This window comes from Pseudonaja textilis, chromosome 5 (genome assembly GCF_049901715.1).
Source record: "Pseudonaja textilis isolate UNSWEBS1 chromosome 5, rPseTex1.2, whole genome shotgun sequence".
Lineage (NCBI taxonomy): Eukaryota > Metazoa > Chordata > Lepidosauria > Squamata > Elapidae > Pseudonaja > Pseudonaja textilis.
Window position 1 is genome coordinate 36,658,781 of NC_141994.1, and position 24,855 is coordinate 36,683,635.

The 24,855-nt window shown below is 34.5% G+C and overlaps 2 protein-coding genes across 7 annotated transcripts in view; one reads left to right on the forward strand and one right to left on the reverse strand.

The window, feature by feature from the left end:
- The window catches only part of ACSS3 (acyl-CoA synthetase short chain family member 3), a 129,133-nt gene that overhangs the window by 56,763 nt on the left and 47,515 nt on the right, over positions 1-24,855 (forward strand). Inside the window, exon 17 of one of the 2 annotated variants that reach the window (XM_026699152.2) lies at positions 8,438-8,530. The exons of the other annotated variant lie outside the window; for it this stretch is intronic. The gene's annotated coding sequence lies outside the window, so the exon portion shown is untranslated. Of the gene's footprint in view, positions 1-8,437; positions 8,531-24,855 lie in introns of those variants that run through there. 2 annotated transcript variants of the gene reach the window in all.
- PPFIA2 (PPFI scaffold protein A2) overlaps positions 4,471-24,855 on the reverse strand; it is a 194,048-nt gene continuing 173,663 nt past the window's right edge. For all 5 annotated transcript variants that reach the window (XM_087934511.1, XM_087934508.1, XM_087934513.1 and 2 more), the window contains 11 exons: positions 16,936-17,017; positions 15,586-15,786; positions 14,062-14,124; positions 13,170-13,199; positions 10,976-11,151; positions 10,604-10,701; positions 9,836-10,011; positions 9,676-9,744; positions 8,454-8,613; positions 7,436-7,527; positions 4,471-5,987 (listed from right to left, as the gene is read on the reverse strand). In XM_087934511.1, coding sequence (XP_087790637.1) covers positions 7,469-7,527; positions 8,454-8,613; positions 9,676-9,744; positions 9,836-10,011; positions 10,604-10,701; positions 10,976-11,151; positions 13,170-13,199; positions 14,062-14,124; positions 15,586-15,786; positions 16,936-17,017 — 1,114 coding nt within the window. In that variant the 3' untranslated portion in view covers positions 4,471-5,987; positions 7,436-7,468. The remainder of the gene's footprint in view (positions 5,988-7,435; positions 7,528-8,453; positions 8,614-9,675; positions 9,745-9,835; positions 10,012-10,603; positions 10,702-10,975; positions 11,152-13,169; positions 13,200-14,061; positions 14,125-15,585; positions 15,787-16,935; positions 17,018-24,855) is intronic.

The following is a 24,855-nucleotide window of genomic DNA, read 5'->3' on the forward strand; positions in this document are numbered from 1 at the left end:
CAGCTCCTGGTTCTTCAACTTCTACTTCTTCCTCTCCACCATCTGGAGGACAACGTTCAATACAGACAATGTTAAGGCAAGAAAAAGAACAAGAAAAAGTGACCCTGCGGATGATTATGCAAGGAATTCAAAATATTCAAACAAGATCAGAGAATATTGAAAAGAGAATAGAGAACATTGAACAAAGAACAGGGAAAACCAATGAACAACTGGTGAACATCCAACAAATGATGATGAAGTATGATGAGAGACTCAAAAAAATTGAAGAAGATAAACAGAGACAAGAAGATTGGAGACATTGATAACAGGTTAATTGTAGTTGAACAAGATAAAAGTGGTATGCTGAGATGGGAGATGGACAGATCAGAATTTTATCTTAGATTCTAAAACAAAGAGGAAGAAAAAGGACAAAATCTAGCTGAGATAATGATAGAAATATTGGCTGAAGCTCTGGAAATAACTGAAGAGAAGATGATGGATGGAATAGATGAGGTTTATCGAGTCTTCACAAGATATGCGATGAGAAATAGCTTACTAGGAGAAGTTCATATCAGATTTACAAAGAAAACCATTAAAACGCAAATACTGCAAGTGGCAAGAGAGAAAACATTGAAATACAAAGGAGATTGTGGTCTTGAAACAAGTACCCAGAAGAGTGAGAGAGATGAGAATACCGATTTTTGACCAAATTGCTACTTAAAAAAGAGGTGAATTATAGATGGCTGATTCCAGAAGGTTTAATGTTCACATGGCAAGATCAGAGATATAGAATTTACTCAATTGAGAAAGCTGAATCATTTTACACAGAATTTTTCAGAGGGGAGGAAGAGGCAGAAAAAGAAATTTCACTAATTGAATTCTAAGAGGACTCTGAAACGACGACTGAAAAACAAGAAGGTGCAGTAGGTGAAAAGGAGGAAGCCAAAGAACAATGTGAACCAAGATCCACAAGAGCTGTCAAACCTAACTACAAAATATAACCATGGAAGAGAAAAAATTAATTACAATTAATAAAAATGGACTTAACTCAGCCATTAAAAGAAGGAAAACCTTTCATAAATAAGAGAAATTAAAATTTGATAGAATCTGCCTACAAGAAGTACATATTAAAAAACAATATGAAGAATTGTTGATACAGCCAAAATTAATGTACATGTTCTTAAATACAGTGCAGCAGATGACATAATTTAAATCTTGTTAAAATTGTGTTGGTTTCTTTCAATGCCAGGATGAAATTTAATCTTAGTTCTTAAAAGTTTGCTTGTCTGAAACACCCATACTTATTATATTGAAGTTTTTAAAGTAGCTCAACATTGGTAGCTACAATTTGTTGTAATTTTAACATACAGATTTAAACTTTGAGTAATTAGGTAAAGAAAATGATTGCTAACAAGATTTAATGATTGAGGTATTAGCAAAATCCTGTAATTCAGGCCTACCAGTGGCTACTGAATTAACTGAGACTGTCCCTTAGTCATCTGAAGTCTTCATTTTCAGCTAAGGACAGGATACAATGAATGCAAATGTTTCTGGGCTATGGTAAAAACTCAGTTGAAGCTACTTGGGTAGAGATAAGCTGCTTACTTTATTTTTCACAAATACTGGCAAACCCCATAATCCTTACTGACAAATTGTACAGGTAGACCTCAGCTTATGACCACAATTGAGCCCAAAATTTATGTTGCCAAGTGAAACTTTTGTTAAGTGAGTTTTACCCCATGTTGTGACCTTTGTCACAGTTGTTAAATGAACCATTGCAGTTGTTAAGTTAGTAACATGGTTGTTATGTGTATCTGGCTTCCCTGTTGACTTTGTCAGTTTGTAAAAGCTGATCACATGACCCCTGGAAACTGCAAATGTCACAAATATGAACCAGCTAATAAGCATCTGAATTTTGATCATGTGACCATGAGGATGCTTGCAATGGTCGCAACTGTGAAAAATGATCATAAGTCACTTTTTTCAGTACCATTGTAAATTTGATTGGTCACTAAATGAACTGTTGTTAAGTCAAGGGTTACCTATATTCCTATCTCCCACTGTCCTTTTCCACGGTAACTTTCTCATTCAGTTCTAATTTATGCAACTAGGTAGCTTGGCAGAGAAGATGGGGAACATAAAGTGCCAGGAAGAATTGGGCTTTTCTTTGTGAATGTTCTTTGTGAGTGCTGAACCAGCCCAATTGATTTTTAAAAAAGATTGTGTAATCTGACTTATGACGTTACATGGTAGAACCCTTTAGGACAGTGGTGTTAAACTCATGTCGTCATGGTGCATTATGTGACATATCAGGACTTTCCCCCACTTTATTAAACCGGGCATGGGCGTGGCCAGCATGTGATACATTTGGCCCGTGGGCTGGGAATTTGGCAGCCCTGTTTTAAGAAATCCTTTAGTGTCAGCCTGGGAAGTTATTTCAGACAAGAAAACCAAAACAAGAATACTAATACGTTATCTATATTGTAGGCTTACAGTAACAGAATCTTGCAAGCCTGAAAATGTTCTCCTCCCTTGGCCTACTTTTATATTTCAGAGAATTAGGGAGAGTCAATTTTGAGATGCTTTCTCCGCCCTCCATTCCTGCTTTGGACTCAGATTTCTCTGGTCAGACCATTGTCTGGACTGTTCCTCCTCCTCTCTCTCAAAGTTATTCTCATAGCCCATTATGGTGATTGTGGCTGTATAGTATGCCACAAGCACTGAATATAAGTTTAAGGAAGAAAAAAAAATCTCATAATCAGAATGGCCAGATATTCAAGGTAAATAACAATTTGTAGCCATATAACAATTCTCAGTTAGGAACCAAGCCAAAAAAGATTATATAGTTCAGAAATATTGCCCCCTGGTGTTAAACATTGAGAGATGTAGTCTCTAAAATTGTGCTCCGTTTTCTAAAATACCCAAATTATTTTAAAACATCGTTATGCCTTTTTATAAACAGGCATTTGGGGCTATAACCATTTGGCAGTCATGGGAATAATCATCTTTCATGTTTGATCACCCTACAATCACTGGGTTTTTACCCATAATGTGATAATGAATTTGGGTAAGGCTCTTTTCTTATGAGAGCAGGTGGCCAGGGAGAATATTTAATGTAGTTGAAGCATTATGTTACTATAATACCTGAAAGCATTTTCTTGGACTTACCTGCACTCCTACCTGTAGCCTGAAATGTGAAAGGCAGAGAAATACCACAAAAGTGTTTGTTTGGGAAGGAGGGTCAAGCACCATATCCCTCTATGAGTAATTTGTTGGGGACTTTCATGTAATGAGGGTATTTGGGAGTGGATGAAAATAGTTTTTCTCTTTCATTCTGACATCCTCTTTTACTTTACCCTTGTCTTACTTAGATAGATGCTAGAAAACAGAAGGCATACATGAATTGTCTGTTTGCTTACAAAGAATTTTGAAATTAAGGGAAGAGCTGTGATACTCATTGAGGGTTGTTCAACCTGCTTGTACGGTAGTCAGTAAAAATGTTTAATTGAAAATAAATTTAAATCTTTTGTCTATTATCCTGTCTCCCCCCCCTCCTTTAATCTAGCATGTGCTGAGAACTCTTGCAGTCAAATTTTAATTCTCTGTGGAATGAGTCCAGTTGCTTTCAATGGCAGTCACTGATTAATACAATACAATTTAGACTGCAATCTAAGGAATCCCCCTTTGATTAAAAGGAAAGGCCAAATTTCTTATGTGTTAAGCAAAGATGGGTTTGGACAAGGCAGTTGTGGGCAAGTACAGTAATCATTTTTGGGGGGTTGGGAGGGGGTAGTGGGATGAGTTTTAATCCAAAGGCTACCTGGTCTCTGGCTTCCTATACAGACTCCACCAATATTTTTTCTTAGGAAATAATGCATTTTCGTCTGCTCTTTGCTCAGCAGACCTAATAACGCAGAGTACTGAATTGTATTTACTGACAGGGGCAAAAAGAGCAAGCCACAGGAAAAAAATGCAATTCACAAAACACTTGGAACAGAAGTGTAGAATGATCTGTAGCTCGGTATATGTGTTTTCTGTCCAGAAGATGTTCAGCTGGAAAAGACACAGTAGTGTACTGAAAAGAAACATTTTGCAATATAACTAAATTGAGTTGAAATTGCTGTATTTCATATTACTGTGTGCAAATCACTTTAAATTCAGATACTTTTGAATAAATCAAATTACTCAATTTTAAAACATTGTATTTCCAATGTGAAACTGATATTTTGAACATTTTAGATGATTATTGATCTCTGATACAATAATTGAGACGGTATACTGTGATATGTAATAATCATTTTGAACTCCCAACAACTGCTTCATACTCAAAATGGGGTGTTTCAAATTTCCAAATCATTGGAATGGGAAAAATTCTGTACTTTAATAACCTGATAAATAAGAATGTCTTGATTATATTTGTCGCTTAAACAATGTCGTTAAAACTTAAGGTTGAAACAATGATGTATGCAACTCTACTACAAACAGAATGCATAAAAGAGCACTGATTTTATTTTATTGACAAGGGGGAGAGAAAAAATTCAGTCACCTTAACTGAAATCTATTTAAAATTTTAAAAATGCAGTAAAACAAATGCACGTGCAGATGTTTTGCAGATAAGCCTGCTGAAGGACAGGACTTAAGCTACAATAAGATCAATCAGGCAGCAAGATTATTAGCAAATAGAGTAGGTAAATTACATTATTAAATAGTTCTTACTTTGAAACTTCCAATATAACAAAGGGCAAACATCAATAACACCATCAAATAAAACCACAGTAGGTAATATTTTCTCCTCTAAACTTCTATACAGTATATAATAACTGTTTTGTCTTTCAGTTATTTCCTCTGATAAAGTTGACTTCAGTGAAGTCTCAGCAAGGCCACTTTTGAATGAAAGCCTAACATTAGACAAGCAGCTGTTCCAATATCCTATTATAATGAAGACATGGAGGGTATTGTTATACAACTGAAACATTGAAAATCAGATTTGTTTAAGGCCAATTTTAGCTAGTATGTGAAGAATTTTGAAAAAAAAAATACTAGCAAAGCTAGCTGCTTCTTGGTAATTGCTTCTTCGTAGCCATTGAGGAAAATGTCTCTTGTTTTCCATAATTGGTTTTGATTTTTGCAGTTTTTTTTCATGTTGGTTTTAGAAAAAAAGAGCAGTCACAGTGCTTTTTTACAATTTTGTATGCATTTCTGTGTATATTTGTATACACGTATGAGCGTTCTGTTTTGCCTTTATAGGTTCATTTTTGGCTCAAGTTTCATGTTTAAATCTTTTACCTCTTGATCATTAGAGGCAAAAATTCACTTTAAATAGTGTTTTATATATATATATATTGAAAAAGTAGGAACAAGATGAAGCATCTAATAACTTTTGCTATCCAATATTCAATTGACTTTGCTACAATTCAAAATTGTAAAAAATAGTGGAATGAAAAGATACAAACAGTATACCTGACAATGTATTTGTCAAGTGTTTGCACTAAGACCCCATGTACCACATATTTTTTTAAAAAAATCATATTTATATCCATTTACATGAGACACATATTAAAAGAAATTCACCATAAATACATATAATTCTAGTATATTACAAAAAAACAGATGGAACACATTTCAAAATGAAGGCCCCCCCTTTTGATAAAAGCATTATTTCTGCACACTGTCCAAATTCGTCATGATGTATATTTTTGAAAATTAGTAATTATTAATTAAACTACATAAGATGTGCAATCTGGACAATATTGTTGCCACATACTATTCAGTCATTTCAGTGGAGCTTGTGACCAACTTCTGTCTCAACTCCACAGAAAAGATTAAAAAATTGTGTGACAGTAGTATTTGGCAGGTTGCACATTACAACTAAATATGTAAAAAGATCACCACACATTTTAGTTTGATAAACATTTATATTTTCTTCCCTATTACCCTGTTCTTGGAATAAAAAGCTTCTTAAGATGGTGGTAGTGCACTTCAGGTAAAATAGAAGAAAGAGGTGGCATCTAGAAGTAAGGAAAATAGTTCATTTAATAATATTTACACTGATATAGATTCTTTTACAGTAATAATCTCTAGGTAACAATTGTAAAATAAACCTCCTTAGTTGAGAGTGGAAAAGAGGTAAGGCAGGGAGAAGATGGGATCAGTAAAAATACATGATAGAAGATTCACTGGTTGCATTTAAACTCATCTCTCAGAATAGCTAAAATAGCTTGAAATCTTGTAATTTTCTATTTGAATGTGTGTTTCAAACCTAATCTTAGAATAACATGAAGTAGAGATGTTCATACTGTATATTAAGGATGCAGATACAGTTAGATTATCTGGAAAAAAATTCAGTAAAACCAATGGAGTATATTTATTAAAACAGTTATATAGGATTATATTTCTGTGTGTTATTTTTTCTTTTAAACACCCACTACCTTATTTTGAAAAAAAAATTAAGGAAAATTGTTTTCTTTTGCGAGAGTACAAATTTATTTTAATGAATAGCATGTTTTAATAAAAATACTGAGGTTGCATTTCTCTAGTGGGAAGATTATAATGTTTAAGATGTATTTTAGAACATATATGTATTTTGGAAGATGATGTTTTCATGATCATAGGATTTGTCTAGTCATTGCTAGAAAAGTATCATCATTGTTGTAATGAACACAGATGCTACTGCACTGGATTGTGAGTGACATCACAATTTGAACAGTAGTAATTGTAAATTACATGGATAAATGTTCATTTTTGCCTACACTTTCCAAACTAATTATTTTTTATAAATTTTTTTATAGCAAATCAAGTTTTTTATTCCCCAACCCCATGCAATATTATTTACTGTGAACAGCATCTAGCTGCAGGGGTCAATATAAGGCAGGAATAGAGTAGCTTAACCTGAAATGTTACAGCCATGGTGGGATTCAAATAATTTAACAACCGGTTCACCCAGGGTCAAGCTGGTTGTTGTGGGAGGTGTGGCCCATCCCTCCTCCAGCTCTGCCCCACGTGGGACAAGCCTCCCATGATAGGCAACCTGACCCTGGGTGAACTGGTTGTTAATTAACCCCATGCTATCACAATTAAACACCCTTGGATCCTGGGTGCTACACTGCAGTGGAGAAACAGGCAACGGAGTGGCCAGGACAAGGGAAGGAGAAGGAGCAAGGAGAAGAAAGGAAGAAAGTGATCTTCTCCTTCCCTCACGCTGGCTGCTCCATTGCCCATTTATCCAATGCAGTGCAGTGCCCAAGATCCACTTTGATAGCGGGGTGGTCGGTATTTTAACAACCAGTTTGCCTGAACTGGTGTGAACTTTATGAATCCCACCACTGGTTACAATCCAGGTCACAAGTTTGCCAGCATTGCTGAAATGCATAAGCCTCCAGCAGTAGCCTAAAGTATTCTTGTTATTTCTTTTCCATAAAGAATGCAACCTTCCATGTATTTTTGTCTGAATACTCACTTTACTTCAGAGCTCTTTTTCATGCTAGCTATGTCAACATGAATATGTGCGAACTGTAGAATTGTCTAACCTCTGCAACCGAGATGAAGCAACTGCAAATAGAGATCCAATAATATTAATAATATTAAGAAACTTGAAAGAAGGTGAAAACATCATTAATAGAGGTTTTTCTAATATAATAAGTTGCTGTGAGTTATTTTATTTTATCTTTAAGCTTATTTAGTTCCAATTGCTTAGTTTCCTCTTTTTGTCTTTTGCCTAAAATGATGTTATTTCATCATAAATATTAACAAAGTATTTGCCTCCATGATACATAAATAAATCAGAACATATATTTCATATCACTCTTTGAATGGAAGGCAGGTAGGATATATTTGTTCTTCTTTTTATCTGTAGGCTAAATGTTGAAGTAGAATTTATGTTTAACTTCATATGTCCAAATTGCATAGCACATTTCTAAATGAACTCCAAACCTGAATATATAATTAGAATTTTTATTTAATACCTTGTGTGACCTAGAGACATCCAGTGGAACTGGAGGCAGGGAAAACAGTCCACCTGTGTCGGTGGGAAAGCTCACTTGGGATTTCCAATAATGCATTAATCCAATAATGAAACAATTCAGCATTGGATAATGTACTTTAATTTAGAAATTAAAGCATTAATAATATTTAATCAGCAACTGAAACCCTTAATTTTTGGTGAAATGTTTTGAATGGGAGACTTATATTGTTTTCTTGTATTCGCACATATCTTGCATGCTTTCTTCACAATGGATATTGCTAATAAGCTAATAATAAACATTTTACAAGCATTACAATGTTTTAATAATTTAAAACATTTGAAAACTTAACTCCATTTTCTCATTTCCTTTTCCCTGCCTCTCGAAAATGCATTTCTTTTACTCTCTATTAGCTATGAAATAGATGTAATTGATTTGAATATTTTATATTAAATGTAACTAACAGTCATGCAAAGTTGGAATATTCATTTTGAAAGTAGGTGTTAATTGGCTTACCATCAGTTGCCATTTTTCGTGACTGTCCTGATGTTGTAGTTAACCTAAACCCAGCTGGCAGTGTTTCTGAGGAGCCAGGCATCATGCTGATTCCATGAACTTCACGTGGAGGAAATTGTCTTCGCCAGGAAGAGCCACGCCTAAAATTCTTGTCATCGCTCTGCAACATTCAATATTGAATTTTAGTAAAGCCGAAATCTTTTCCTTGGCCTAGCTGTCATTGCTAGTTTTTGAAATGTTATAATCAGGAAAGTAGATTATTGCTAATTAAAAGAGGTTTTTGCAAAAATTTATACTATGGAAATCTTTATCTGGTTCTATGGTGTCTCATGTTGGCCTTTGCATAGTTTTTAAAAACAGGTGAACAATATGTGCACTTGTTAACTCATTACATCGGTAATGACAAAGCTAGCATATACTGATAATTAGAAAAACTACAGAATATAAAAAAAGGAATGACAAAAATATTAAACGATTAAATGATTTTCATGTGATTTTGCAGTTGTGGCTAGGAGGGGCTTTGCACAGCTTTGTGCACCATACTAGATCAGGATACTCTGCTCATAGTCACCCATACCCTAGTCATCTCTAGATTGAAATACTATAATGCATTCAATATGGAACTGCCCAACTAATGCAAATGCAGTGGTGCAGGCAAGTTACATTGCTCCCAAAACAACGCATCAGACTTCTATTCCATGAGCTGCACTGGCTGCCAGTTTGCTTCTGGATTTAATTCAAGGTACTGGTTTTAATTGTTGTTGTAATCTCATAACTAGTGAAAATTATGTAGCTAAAAGAAACTGGTGGCATATCTTATCATTAATTGCTGGTGTATACCTTAACATGCACATTGGCAATTTGGGCTACTTCTGCAAAAATATCATGTATTAAGTATCCTAAGGCTTTATCCTGAAAGGACTACACTACACAAATTTTGCACAGATGAGCTACTGACCTGTTTTCTCGTTGGATACCCAACTAATTCTGAATTAATTTAATGTGACTAGATCCTTTTTTCCTAATAGAGCTGGCACAGCCATAATATCTAATTTCTTCCTTTCTCTATTTTCTCATCTATGTATAATTAAATTTGCAATGGTAATAATGTTCAACAATCAATTTAAGGTGTTTATTTCCTTTTCATTTATTTTATAGACACAACAAACATCTATTATTCTCTGTTGTTCATAAGTCATTATATAGAAATAAAACTACTTACTTCATCAAGGTGTCTATCTGTTCCTAGGGCCAATAAATTGTTGTATTCCCTCTCGAGAATCTGCCGTGCCTATGGTTAAACAAATCACCCAGCAAAATAATGTAAAAAACACTTCAAATCCTATGGAAATTGAATGGTTTTAAATAGTTAATTTAGATACCTGGGTATTCTGGGTTGGAATCTGCAACAATAAGGCTAAACTGCTATAATCAAAGTTATCATCTAAAGCTATGAGTGACCCATGCACACCACTTTCTAGCACATTGTTTGCATAATCTCGTAATCCAATTGCTTGTATCCAGCGTATAACTCTGTCATTGCTCCACACCAACACATCTGTAAAAAAGACAAAGGTGAATTTTGCTAATAACCAAAATTTTAAAAAGTAAGAATACAAGAACTGAGCTAAATCTAACTTAGCTATTTAAAATTATATTGTAGTCTCATAATATTGTTAGACCTGTTCCAAAACGTAAAGCAATTTTTCCATAAAATGGATACATGAATTTTCTAGAGATAATGTAATTGAAAAATACTTTAGTACAAATTTAATTATGAAGTTGGATGCCATTTTTAAAGTTTTCCCTTTCATATTGTCACATATATGAAGGGTCACGAGGATGAGCTTACATTAATAAAGCACATAGACACCAAAAGCCTATCCAATGTTAATGTATCTCTAGATTAACAATGTTAGCTGTTTAATGTAATGCCATCTATTAGTAGTTTTCCACTACAGATTGATATCTATTAATCTAATAGATGGATACTACTTGCAAACATAAACCTATTACTACTTATTGCTTTAGTTACCATTTTGAGATGATGGTGTGCATTTATCTGCACTTCAATGTACTTTTATGAGACTGTTTAGAATATTTTATAGGATGAGCATTGAAAAAACCTATTTTATGTTAGTAAAGCATACCTTTTATTTCATGCTGACTTGCTTCCCTTCTCCTTTCTAATTCTTTTCTATCATAATTCAGTTTCTTTAAACACATAATTCCATATTGCAGACTTGTTCTGTTATGAAAAAAAAGTAAACAACATAAGGCAATTGGAAAGTCTTACCATTATTGAAAATTCTTATTCAGCTTCATAAATACTGGAACTATTTTGGAGCAAATAATTTAGAATGAAAGAAGAATGCAGAAATCATAACATTAATATGTAGACTATTAGGATGCTCAATTATGTTTCTATTCTATCATATAAACATGTATAATTCATTTAGGAGTTGTTCAAACCTCTATGAGGAAGATTATGCATGTCCATTATTAAAAATGTTATAACTTACCGATGAAAGCTATCCACCATTTTTAAATGTACACGGAGATCTTTTTTTGTCAGATGATCTAACATCCTTGCATCCACCAAACATTCCATGAAGTAACTTCGGTACTGTGGTAATCCTAGACTGGGAAGCCATTCATTACCAATCCATTCATGGTTCATATCACCATAAGCTAGGGTCTATGGGGAAAAAATAGGAAAACTTAATGGTTATCTTATTACTACACCAAACTGTCATGCCCCCGTTGGAGTCTGAATATGCAGGGGAAGATGAGCTGGAACAAGAGCTGATACAGATTGAGAGGCCAGCTCCATTGGCCTTTGAGGAAACTGAGGAAGGGCAGAGTCCGTTTAGGCAAGGCTTTTCTGAATTAGTAAGGTCTGCAGACAGGGAGAGCTCAGAAGAAGAGCAAGGACTACCCCTTCCTGATCTAAGAGCAAGGAGGGAAGAGAGACAGGGAGATCAACACAGATTGAGCCGACTAGGAGTATGTCTCACCCCCTTTGACAAGGCACACCTGGAGACCGAGATGTAAGGAAATGCTGGTGGGAGGGGCATTTGTCAAGAACAAGTGTTGAATCTGTAAAGCCTCGTGTGCACTTGCCAAAGCCTGGAGATTGCTGTGCTCTGGGGCTTGTCAGTTTGCCTGCTTCACTGAACTTCTGGCTCTGCTTAGTTTGGCTAACCTTGCTACTGGACTACTCACAGCCAGAGGCTTCTGAAGATGTGTATGAGAGCTTTGCTCCAGGACTTGCAACAAATGTGGGAACATTTGAGGGCACAGTTGGAGCAATAAAAGGGAGTTAGACCTGTTCTCTGGGTGTGCTGTTTACATGCCAGGCCCCGGGTCATCACACCAAACACTACATGCGCACACACATGCACGCACAGGTGCTTCAGTTCTTGGATGAGAAATGTTTTCAAAGAAAAAAAAACCCTAAATTTGAAATGTCTGTGAAGATTCTTAATCAATTCCTGAAAGACTCTAAGCAACTTACAATTTAAAAACAAGAATAGCAAAGGAAGAATCTGTCATACCTTAACTGAGTTCATAGCTAATCTACCACAAAGTTCAAGAGAACAAATTTTAGAATTCTCAGCCTAGACATCAGGTTAAAGAAGTGCATTATAAGTGAACCAACCCTAATTACATGACACTTCTAACTCCAATATGTCACCAGGTAGCAACATCTAAACAATTTTGGCAGATCTGAGAAAGGAAGTGGGGTTGGTCCTAGAAAATACTTGGATGAGGAGCTGGCTAGGAGTTGCAAAATAATAAGCATTTTGGAATAAGCAAAGGTAACCTACTTCTATAATACCACAAAGAATTTGATGCCATGCAATAAAGGGAATGGAAGGAAACAAACAGGAAACTTATCCACAAAAAGTGATTCTGGATATGGAAAGAAAAAGATAATTCACATCATCTATTTAGGGACATGTATTTTTGCCAAAATGAAGCTGTTCATGCAAACAGTGTGAAGGTAAGATTTATTAGTTGTATTCATTTAGAGTATAATGCTAAAAGCAAATTTAAAAGAAGTGCATTTTTGTGGTGGTTGGTTTATTTCAGTTTGAAATTATTTGTGAAATCACTAGCATAATTAGCACAATCATTACTTAGTGTAATTATGTTGCAAGGTATTGTTAAAGCACTTATGCAAAGAACTGCATAATGAAAAACCAAAGTATTGATTTTCAGGTAAAAATGTGTTTTCACCAGGGTAAACATTTTGTGCTAGTTTTGGGATCATAGAACACAATTCAATAACTTGTAACTCAATCCAATCCAATTATCTTTGTAGGTACTGAAATATTTCCATATTAATTTTATCAAGCTGCAACAGAATACTGACTGACCCTCTAGTTGGTGTAATATGTAAGCTTTCCAACTTCCAAATTATAGACATACAGAATTACACTTCCTATTAGTAGACAGCCATTCAGAAAACAAAGGAAATGAATTTTGTAGTAGAGCTGTGCCAATTAATAAGCTAATTTATCATCTTCAGCCCCCAAACATCTCTGCTTAATACTAGATTAATATGAAAAGCACCAAACTGGTGAACTCCTAACTGCACTCTACAGTTTAAGCAATGTGCTCTGATCTATACAAGGGCTGATCACTCTTATTTCCAGAAAATGAATTACTGTTTGTCATGTTGAAAAAAAAATCAGAAGAAAGGGGTCTTACCTGAGCCCAGCTGCCTTCCTCACTGTCCTTCTGCAAGTTGAACAGAGCCATTAGCAATGTCAGTTAAGAACAAAAAACATAGAATATTTAGAAACCAATAAATAAGATATAAATAGAGCAATACAATATATCTTCATAATCCCATATTCTTTTCCAGGTTGTCATAAAATTTGGTCAGGAGGAGAGGAAAAGAGACAGTAAATAAGCCTCTTGCCACCCCAGATTTTCAGTAAGCCCCAGGCAGAAGAATTACTAGTTGGTGAGTCAGCTGACTGGGCACCAACTGATTAAAGTTTCTGCACCATGCATTTTTCTCTGGGAGATACTGGTCAAGAGCTTTGACTAGCCAAGAATGGAGAGCAGTGATACCTTGGCTTTTGAATTGTGTGCAAGCTTTTGTAAAGCTTGAACAGGAAAGATAACCTCAATACATATGCATTGTGGACAATCCCATGGCAATCATCCAACTATCTGTCAGCTGGGCCAGCAATCTACTGACTGCTGTCCCCAAGATATCCTGGCCAGACCTCTTCCCTAGTTGACAAAGGAATGGCTTTGGGAAGTACAATGTCAGAAGAACTTCTTATGATAGCTTCCTAACCCTGGAGCTTTCTAAACAAGGTGGGATTTACACATTAAAAAATATGCACTAAACAACTGAGGATTGAGTATATTTCTTAATTTTAATGTATTTGTATTTATTTTGATACAAATTATTTAATTAGTTTATAATTGTTTACAACACATTTCAGACATTTCCATAAAATAGCCTACCCATATGAAGCTTATTGTGTAAAACAAAGAAGATTGTTTTGTAAAATTATTACATTTAGTACTCCTAAAAATTTCCTATGATGACACTACAATAATGATAGGCAATATTAGAACTAACCGTTTTGGTTGGAGCTGCAAGATTTTCCATTTCTTCATGGGTTACCCAAACGTTGCCTGAGGGCTATTGTCCATACCCACAGGGTCAGGCAAAATCCATATTAGGTAAGCAGTGTTAAAGAAGAAAGGCAGCAACACTGTAAGTTAACAGCATACATCATCAAAATGAGCACAACCACATCCTTGTCTCAGGTGAGGTGCAGCTAGAAAGCAATGTTAAATAGCTGCTTTCCCCCAGCAAAAAATCCCTTGGTTGAATTATTCGGATATGGAAGGGAGCATCTACATTCTATTAAATGTGAACAAATAATCCCTATGTCAGGATTCCAGCGATACCCTACAGACTTCTATTATTGTTTTCATAAGTATCATTAATTTAAAACAGCTTTCTTTATCTGATTTTCTCCAGGTATATCGGAACTGTAATATCTGTAATTTCTATTCAGCATAGTCAGTATAACAAAATGATAGCTTTTGCAACCTGAACAAAATCTGGATCACATCAGATTGGAGAATACTGTATTTTATATATATAGTCCTGCATATGGGAAAATCATCTGGGAAGTTGATCCAAGAGATACTGTATTTTCAATTGTTGCTACACATGACCAGAAGTATAATGGAAGAAATGATGATTTAAGAAAATAACACATTAATCCCAATTGGGTATCATATTTTTTAATGAATAAATGTATTTGAAGTGATATTAGCCATAATTTAGGAATATAAAAACCTTGGTGAACCTTCTGAAGGATTATAGTTCAATCAGTAATTCTGTATCCTAGACAAAGTACAAAGAAACCTTATTTAAAGATTAAAAAATAATAAATAAATAAGGAACAACTGACCTGAACTCCTAACCTGGTCTATCAAGCTGGCCTATTTGCCTTCTGCATTTTAAAGTGACCCCTTACTAATTCCCAAATGTCCCATATGATTTTCAGTTTGACAGTTGTAATCCAGAAAAGTATATAGTGATCAATAGGTCTGGGAGCTTTCCAGTGAAGGAATCGAGAAGCTCTAGGAAGTTGAGCTGCAATGGGTTTCCATGTATCAGAAAAGCACACAGCAGCTATCTTAGTCCCTGAGCAAAATGCAGATAGCTTCCTGCTTCAAGGGTGCATTCTTGGCATGGGAGGAAAAGACTGCCTTCTGCTAACACCAAAGAAAAATGGGTAACAATCAAGATGACTTTTTTCATATAGGCCGAATTTTAGTCCATTTTCCCCACACTAATGTTATTCAGTTTATCATCTGAATCTAACTTCTGGACTAGAATGGTTTTACCCTTCTGCAAGAGAAATCAGGACATACTGAGAAAGAATATATTTATCAATGCCTATCTTCTAGAATGACAAAACGGCTTTTTTCTTCAGAAGTCACTGAATTTACCTGTCACTGGAGAACACAAATAGGAATAAGCTATTATGCTCTTCATTACTTGGTTGCCCAGAAGTACCTTCTAGGATATGTACTGACTTTTTGACAGATCCAGCAAACTCCTTTTTTATGCTTGATGACTCACTGTTCTAGAAGTTGGAGGGGCTGATGGGCTTGTGAGGGACACCATCTCCTGGATTGCCAGACGGAGCTTCAGACGGTGCAGAGGATTGCTGATTCCAATTTCTCTCTGGATTTCAGTATCTGACAGTGCAGACATGATGGCACCACTTTTCACATTTGCACGGCAAGCTGCAACATACCATGCAGGCATTCCTAGCCATAGCTGTTAGGGATGGAGAATCAACAGTTAAGAATTAACAATAGGATTATTTTTGTTACCAGAACTGAATTAAATTGGGAGTTTGCATTGAATACACATACTAATGATTAGATAAGCAAGTTTAGATTTAGATATGACATTCAATTTCTTATAAAGTTTTTCTTTCAAAAAAAAACATTAAATCACCAATTTCCCTCCAAATATAGGAATATAATAGTGTCATCCCATAATCAGCTTTGGTTCCATTGTAACATCTCCTTTATTAGAAAAACTATTTTTCCTAAAACAAACAATAATCTAAATACAATGGTCTAAAAAATAATCCTGACAGGAATGATGAATGGATATGAACTAATAAAAAAAAGATACAATTTTTAAAAATATGCCTTTCACATTTAAATTTAATGTGCTTTAGTTACTAATTATTCTGATTAAATGACAAAATTATAATTATCTGGGAATCTAGTATTGGTCACTGAAGCAAAATTCAAAACCAGGTTTATTACTAGAGTTAATATTAAAGTAACTTTCAAACATAACAACACACAACACTCATGACCACAAATGCTTTCTTGTATTAATTTACTTCTAAATTGGAGATTTTAAATTTATTTTATAGTGGTATAATTTAAAAAAATGAAGAACCTGCTTCTGGATTCTATGTAAGGTGTTTTTTTTTTTAACAAATGCTATAGCATTTACAAATGCTCTTTATTTCACATTCATCTCATGATGGACATTATATCTTATTTAAATTATTTTAAAGTTCTCACTTCCTCAAAAATATTTTTTTCTCTCTCTCAGTTTATAAACGTATAACTTACATTTCAACTTCCATAGAATGAGTGGACTTTTGCTTTATCATTCCTATGGATTTGGGTTAAAATATGCTGATCTTTTTTTAAACTGGGTAATTTTTCAGTTAGAGTTCTAGTATGATATGTCTTATGATATATCTTTTTTTTTTTAAAGGGAAAGCATTTTGTCATTCTATGTAAGAATGAACTGCTTATAGATATTATTTCAAGAGGGAAATGAGAATTAACGGTTGTAACAGGGTCTTTATTTGTTTTCAACTTAAATTATAAACCGCTGATGAAGAAGGTAAAATCAGGTATACTAATATTTTTAGAAAGTTTTCCTAAAACTTACCTCTAGCCAGGCAACTACTGTTGGCCCATCCCACTGTGCAAAGGGTAAGCCCTTCCTCCGAGCTTCCTCCAGAAGTTCATGCCTAAAAGTGCATTAGAGATAGTTAAAGCAGGAGCTAAGACCTAACAACACCACAAATGGAATTCAGTATGGATGAAATAAAATTGTAATGCATCATATCACTGATAATACATATTAAAGTTTTTCACCTGTTTGCTATATTCTTTGAACTTTAGAAAGCACCCCTCTTTTTTGTTCCCTACTTTGCAAGAGTATACCTTCCTTGGAGAAATCATTTTCTTGTTTTCACAGATGCATTTAGTCTTGGCCCATTAAAAATAATCATCCAATTTTCCTAACTTCATCTTCCAACTTTTACAAACAGGTTTATGAAAGTCATTATTCTATTTTGTTAGAAGCCATACCTGAGCACCCCAACATATTTATGCTCTAATCATAAAGTAGAAAACAATCAGAATTTAATGCCAAAAAAATGCCCAGTTGTTTAAAACAAGATTTTCACAGCTTGTTCAATGTGTGTTAGCTGTAGTTTTCCACATCATCTGTCTGCAATTGATTTTTATTTTAAAAGACTGCAGATATTTTTTTAAAGCAAAAGTTTCCTATAGCTTAACAAAAGTATGATTTGTCAAATAGTTTGTAATTTGACAAGGCTATAAATGCACAAGTGTATGTTCTACACACTGGAGATGTGTACCTGTGGCCCTCCAAATATTGGTGGACTTTAACTCCAATCAGTTTGCCCTGTGATGAAAGAACTAGGTCTTGTAGATGGGCAACATCTCAGGGCCTTTAGTTGATCATCCCTGCTATAAATCTTCCTACTTCTGAAATGGTTTCTGCAGAGATGAAAAGTGATCATATCATCTAGGTGGCAAATATTAAATTATGACTTTTGGAGAAGAAATGGTAAACTGAACACCATAGAATAATGATGAGCCAGTGAGCAGACCAGTTTTTTGTAATTTCTCTCCAGTTAAGGAGTGGACTTGAGATCATCCACAAGTGCTTCAGATGGTTGCTCCTCAGGAGGAGACTGCAAGGCAATGGTCTCTGATGGGCTTAGAGCTATGGCAGATGAGGGAATAGCTATCTTGCTCAAACCATGAATGGTACCTATAAAAGGACACTGTGTTCGCATATTTTCTTATCACTTTCAGAAATTGTTGTTAATTGCTTTTCAGTTACTGAGAATCTTTACTGAGTCTGAAAAGACCAGATGAAGTTACTTCAATTCTTACTGAAATAAGTTTTAAATACAAGTTTTAAGGACCCTTAAGCAAAAGGGTGATTAACATTTTTGTTCTGGCAAGATACAAATGGGCTAATAGCCTAGATGCATTTGAATAAGATTTTGGAATTATTTACAAGAATCATTATTGTGAAAATTGCTTTTGTTACGAATTCTTAAAAAGATGAGAGGATGGGACTTTGAAGGTTGGATACTACTAGAAGGAGCTAAATATTACAATTAAAGGAGAAGAACACTTACAATTCATTTGACTTATTAATACAGAATGGAGGAACATATTTTAATTTTGATATACTGAAGGATATTTTTAAACAATGGACTCAGAAGTTAATTTTAAGAGTGTTTGTCTCTACAGATAGACTGTCTCTAAAAGATGTTATGGAAAAATATAACTTTTACTGGAGTTTGTAATTTGAGACTGAGACTGATCTGAAAGTTTAAGATTTATAAATGACAGGCTACAAAAGTGATATGGAAAAAGGTGGTACACTGGAGATACAAAAGTTGTTTTGTATTTTTTAATATTTAAAAGGGATATATCAGACTAGGGTAACAAATCTCGATAATTTTCCTATATTGAATTTATAAGAGAGGGTTGTTAAAGCTTTCAAGAATTTTATGAGATGGGACAAATAATGAAAAGAAATCAAGTTCTGGGACATATAAAGGGATTAAAATCAAGATTGTTAAAAGTACAAGGAAGGAATATAAAGATAGCTTATTTGATCAAGGTTAAAATATGCTGGTCTCTCTGGATATGGACTTTTGCTGATTAAAATTAAAATGACAAAATTATATTTTTGTATTTTAATAGAAGGTGATTAAAAGGTTGTTAAAACTGTTATTACTTGTGATCACGGGGGTCATTTTTTTATACATTTCTTTTCTTAATATTCAGGTAACCCTTGACTTATGACCATAACTGAGCCCAACATTTCTGTTGCTAAGCACAATAGTTACTAAGTGAGTTTTGCCCTATTTTACAATCTTTCTTGCCAATGTTGTTAAGTGAATTACTGCAATTGTTAAGTTAGTAACATGGTTGTTAAGTAATTCTGGCTTCTCCATTGACTTTGCTTATCAGAAGATCACAAAAAGTGATCACATGAACCAGAGACCTTACAAGTGTCATAAACACATGCCAGTAACCAAGTGTCCAAACTGTGATCACATGACAATGGGAATGTTGCAATGGTCATAAGTGTGAAAAATTGTCATAAGTCACTTTTTTCAGTGCCACTACAACTTCAAATGGTCATTAAATGAATGGCTGTAAGTTTACAATTACCTGTACTTATTTTCCTTTCTATTATATTTTCTAAATCATCTATTTTTTCTTTTTATTCTTTTAGTTTGTATTAGTTTTTATCATTGTGATTGTAATTCTTTAATAAAATTACCATTAAAAAAGATATTCTGCTACAATTGTCTGCTAGCTTTCCTTGCAACTATAAATAACTTACATCCAGAGGTAAATAATGTTTTGATTCAAGAGCAATAAGAGTTTTCTTTTCTAGAAGAGAGGGATACAGGTCTCAAACTGTGTGACCTGTTCAATGATGTAGGTAGTATTAGTGGGATTGTTTTTAACTATGCAGTGCCAGGGCTCATACAGAACTTTGCATATATTTCTCAGACTAGCCGGAAACCTTCCTGTTTCAAAAACCATAGTGAGATTATTCCCACTTATTGCAACTGTAAGGCACATTCTGATATTCAGTCTAATATAACAGTCTTCCTTTTCAGACATTTCACAGCAGTTTTCTGGGAGATTAAGGTAGTTTCAGAAAGGAGAAAAATGCGTGCACCTCTGGCTTTTATTTGACACTGTTAAACACTAAGTAGCACAGCACAGAATTAACTCAGTCTTCTAATAATGATTCTCAAAAGTATCTAACCATATTTGCAAATTGAAATATATGATTATATTTGAAGGCAGGAAAAGCTTGGAAAAATCTTCCACCATTCCCTTAAGAGATAAATGCTGAAAAGTTAATTCATCACTTATGGTTATTATTTAGGTGTTACTTCAGTATTTCCGAGTGATATAAAATCAATTCCAAAAAATTAAACCAAGAACTATGCATTTTCAATTATATTAAAGTATCTGGACTTTCTACAATATACTTTCTTGACTGTTCCCTCTATTGTATTTTATTTATTTTTATTTATTTATTTAATTTGTCAATCGCTTACAAGATAATAGGTATAAGAATAAACATGAGTATGAGTACAGGAAATAGGTACGAATAAATGTAAATAAATAAAGGTATGAACAACAGGACAGGGACAGTAGGCACTATTGTGCACTTATGCATGCCCCTTATGTATCAGTCACATTTTTTTAAAAAAATACAGTAATATTCCAAATTATAACAACATAGGAGTGCTATTATAACTGTCCCAAAGAAGATCAAAATCTAAATGCATAGTCTGTAGCTTCCTTGCCATGCAGAGTAGATGTCACTGGGGACACTCAATAGGTATAACTTTAGTTGAGAAATTGCATTTATAGCATTCTGAGCCTCCAATTTTACATGGCCTCTGCCACTCATAAAACTGCTGTGACATGCAGCAGATCCATTATACTTTATATATATATGATATATATGTTTATAACTATCAGCAGCATCCCAACCAAGGCTGAGAATAATTTGTGTACTAATGCAGTAGGTGAATAAGGCTAATATTCACAATTGAATCAGAATAGCGTGTTGGAGAGAGGGATAATGAACAAAAATAATTAGGCTTGAGACAATATATGGAACAATTTTGTCTTATTAGGATTTTGCTATAAGCTTCAAATGTCTCAATTATGGTTAGCTTTGCTTAGTAAACAAACAATAGATACAAACTCAAGGTTAATCGCACCAAACTTGATTGCAGGAAATACGACTTCAGCAACAGAGTGGTCAATGTCTGGAATACTCTACCTGACTCTGTGGTTTCTTCCCCAATCCCCAAAACTTTAACCTTAGACTGTCTACTATTGACCTCACCCCTTTCCTAAGAGGTCTGTAGGGGGCATGCATAAGCGCACCAACGAGCCTACCGTCCCTGTCCTATTGTTTCTTTTAATTTTTCTTATATGTATCCATTTCATGTATTCATAACTATGTTTTTACTTATACCTATTATCTTGTAAGCAATTGACAAACCAAATAAATAAATAAAAGTATATATTGTGAGATATTTTCTGTTGTTCAATAATGTAAGATATTGGACATATACTTGTATGGTTAAGGCATCAGTCTAGAAACCCAGAAACTGACTTAGGCAGAAAATCAACTTGGTAACTTTGGGGGCAGTCACTTTCCCTTAGCCATAGGAAGGAGGCAATGGCAAATCAATTGTGAACATTTTTTTAGAAAACAAACTGTAGGGAGTTATTGAGAGTAGTCTCTGATAATCAGACAGGATTGAATGAAAGGGAAAAAATGTATTTGTGCCCTATGCCAGAAATTCTCAACCTGATTCTCTTCATCTTCTACAGTTCTCGATTACATTGGGGCATGTTGCTTTAAAGAGGTCTTTTGCACAACATACAGTGATAAGTATTTGAAATTTTTCTAGAATTAAAATAGGATACATATTATTGCACTGTGTAACTAATACTTCATAATTAATCTTAGCCATTAAGTAATATAGTATACCCAAAAATATTTGAAAATTATAAGGCTGATTAATAATGAGAGTCCATTTTATTTGCAAATCCAGATGTTTAAAAATTGTAAATATTAATTTGTTTTCTATGGAATGACAAGCATATTTTCTTGTGATGTCAGATGAGAGTGGATGGCATTATTTTAACTTCAGATCTAGATATGAAACATAACCTAACTACAGAGTGTATGATTATTTTTCTCCTAAATATTATAGGAATGTAGCTTAACTTAGTGCACAAAACTTTAATTCATTGAGCTTAATTTATACAATAATATTCATATTTATTTTAGAAAAAAGGTTCTAATCTAGAATGCCAATGATGACAGGTAGAATCCTACAAGAATATTCCACACTTTGTTAAACTAGATCAGCTTTCCTAACTTGCCATTTGTCAGATATACTGAAATATAACTTTCATCCTCCTCAGTCAGCATGGCCAACAACCATAGTCTAAAATTCTTGGAGAATATCAGATTGGAGAAAGCTGATCTAGATGAAAACTGAATTTCAATATAGAACATAGGAAAAAAAGTCATCTACACATAAATTTATTTACTAATAAAAGATAGGAATGAAGTCAGTTAGTAAAAAAATTAGAATAATGATCAATCTTATGTGCATTATTGTGTAATTTTATTTTTTAAAATACTTTTCATTCACATGGTGCAATGTAGCAAGCGAACTCTATCACGTCTGCATTTTTTTTTTAAAAAACCACATACTTGGTAGCACAAATTTATGATAGGATCAAAAAAGTGAAAATTTTAAATGATTGTTTAAATATGACAGAAAAATTAATATAGTCTATAGTAACAAAATATAATATACTTTGAATAAAAGCTCAGCTTGCTAAAATAATACTGTTGTTACCTTGTTTTAATACACAATGAACATCACTTTCTTAAACATCAATATTATGTAAATGCAGTTTAGAAGGCAAAGTAATCCCTATTGAACATCTGTAAGTAATAATGCTACTAATATACCACCATTATGAAGAATTGATCAAATTACTTAATGCATAAGCTCATCAAATTGTAAACATGATGAAAACAATTATAGACACTGGAAACTTAAGGTACATTAAAACTATAATTTAGGTAGACCATGACTTCTGACTGTAACAGAGTGTTACAATTGTAAGTTGTAGCGGTCATAACTCGGATGATCAACATGATTAATCTGATGTTACAAACATTTTTACAGTGTTCATTAAGTGAACATAAGCAATCATAAAGTGAAAACTTGGTTGACAAGTGAATCCATTGTTCACTATGAGGTGGTTTTGCCAAAAAATGAAAAAAAATCGTTCTCGGCAAAAACATCATAAATTGTAGTCTTGTGACTGTGGGATGCTGCAAATAGCCATAAATGTGGATTGTCAAGTGCCCCAAATGTGGTCATGTGACTGTGGCGAGGCAGCTGTTGGAACTGCACTATTGATCATAGGTAGCTCTTGTGGGTCTGTTGTAACTTCAAACCATCATTAAGTGACTGGTTTAGTTTAGTTTATTGTCACTGCACCTTGTACAATGAAATTAAATGCCATCTTCAGTGTACATTATAACTATAAAAATAAAACACAAACACACATCCTTCACATTAAGTAAGTAGTAGGGCAAGAACTACTATATGCAATATATCTATATGTATGGTATTCAGCTTTGTTTGGGTATTTTCCCACGTCATTATAGTTATGCTTTTAAAGTTGTAGCAACGTTTCGGCAGAATCTCATCTGCCATCATCAGGCTTCTGTATTGTGTTCATCTGTGAGTCAGACTTTCACAGCTGTTTCAGTTTTAAATTTGGGGCTAGCCTACTGCTGTGCCAGAATGGTTTTTTTCTTCATCCTGATTGGTTGGGAGTCTTGGTCTGTGTTTATTGGTCTTGGAGTTTGCTGTGTTCTGCTTGATTGGTGTTTCTAATATCTTCTGTCTGTTTTGTGGCTTTTTTTTTGTCTTGATTGGCTGGCAACATTGTGTTCCTGTATTGGAGGCTTTTAGTGCAGCTTGGCTCCGAGTAAATGGATGGCTATCATTTATTAGGAAGCTAGGTTCCATCTGGGTGCCTGGCTGGGTTCTGTTTGAGCTGGAGGTATCAGGGGGGATCTGTCTGTGCCCAGGTGTTTGCCTGGCTTGTGGTGTGGAGATTTTTTTGTTTGTGAGTGCAGGCTTCCAAATAATTGACAGTCTGGTGGAATCATCTCTTCTATTCATGCTTTCAGGTCTTTTTCAATCTCTATGGCTTCTCTGATAATTCTGTGGCTGGGGTTTTCTATAGTGGCTAGGATTTTGGTGCCATTGAAGTCAATGCTATGACCTGTTGCTTTCATGTGTTGGACTAGTGAGGAAGTGTGTTCCAGCTTTTTGACTGCATTTTTGTGTTCATCCAGGCAGGTACTTATTCTTCTATTGGTCCGTCCAATGTATGTGGCAGGGCATGATGCACAGGGGACTTCATATGTGCCTTAGTTTTCCAGGTCAATTTTATCTTTGGGGTTTCTAAGGATGGCTGCTATTTTTCTGTCTGTTTTGAAGGCAGACCTGATGTGATGCCTGTGTAGTATCTTACTGATTTTGTCTGTAGTACCTCTTATGCAGGGCAGGACAGCTGTTCCATAGGTCTGTTCATCTTCTGGGTCTCTATTATGTCTCAGTGTGTTTTTGTGGATCAAGCTGGTGATTTTGCTTTTGTGGAAGCCATTAGCTGTCAGTACTTTAGTCAGGGTGCATAGTTCAGTCTTTATGTGTGTGTTGTCTGCCAGGCATTTGGTTCTGGTGATTAGTGTTTTGGCCATGGAGTTTATCTGCGCTAGGTGGTGGTGGGATTGGGCATTGAGGTAGCGGTTGGTGTGTGTTTTCTTCTGGTATATGTTGTGTCCTAGTGTGCCATCATTTTTTTTTTGTAGATTAGTACATCTAGGAATGGTAGTTGTTTGTTTCCGTTTCCATGGTGAACTTGACTTTGGGGGGTGTGCTGT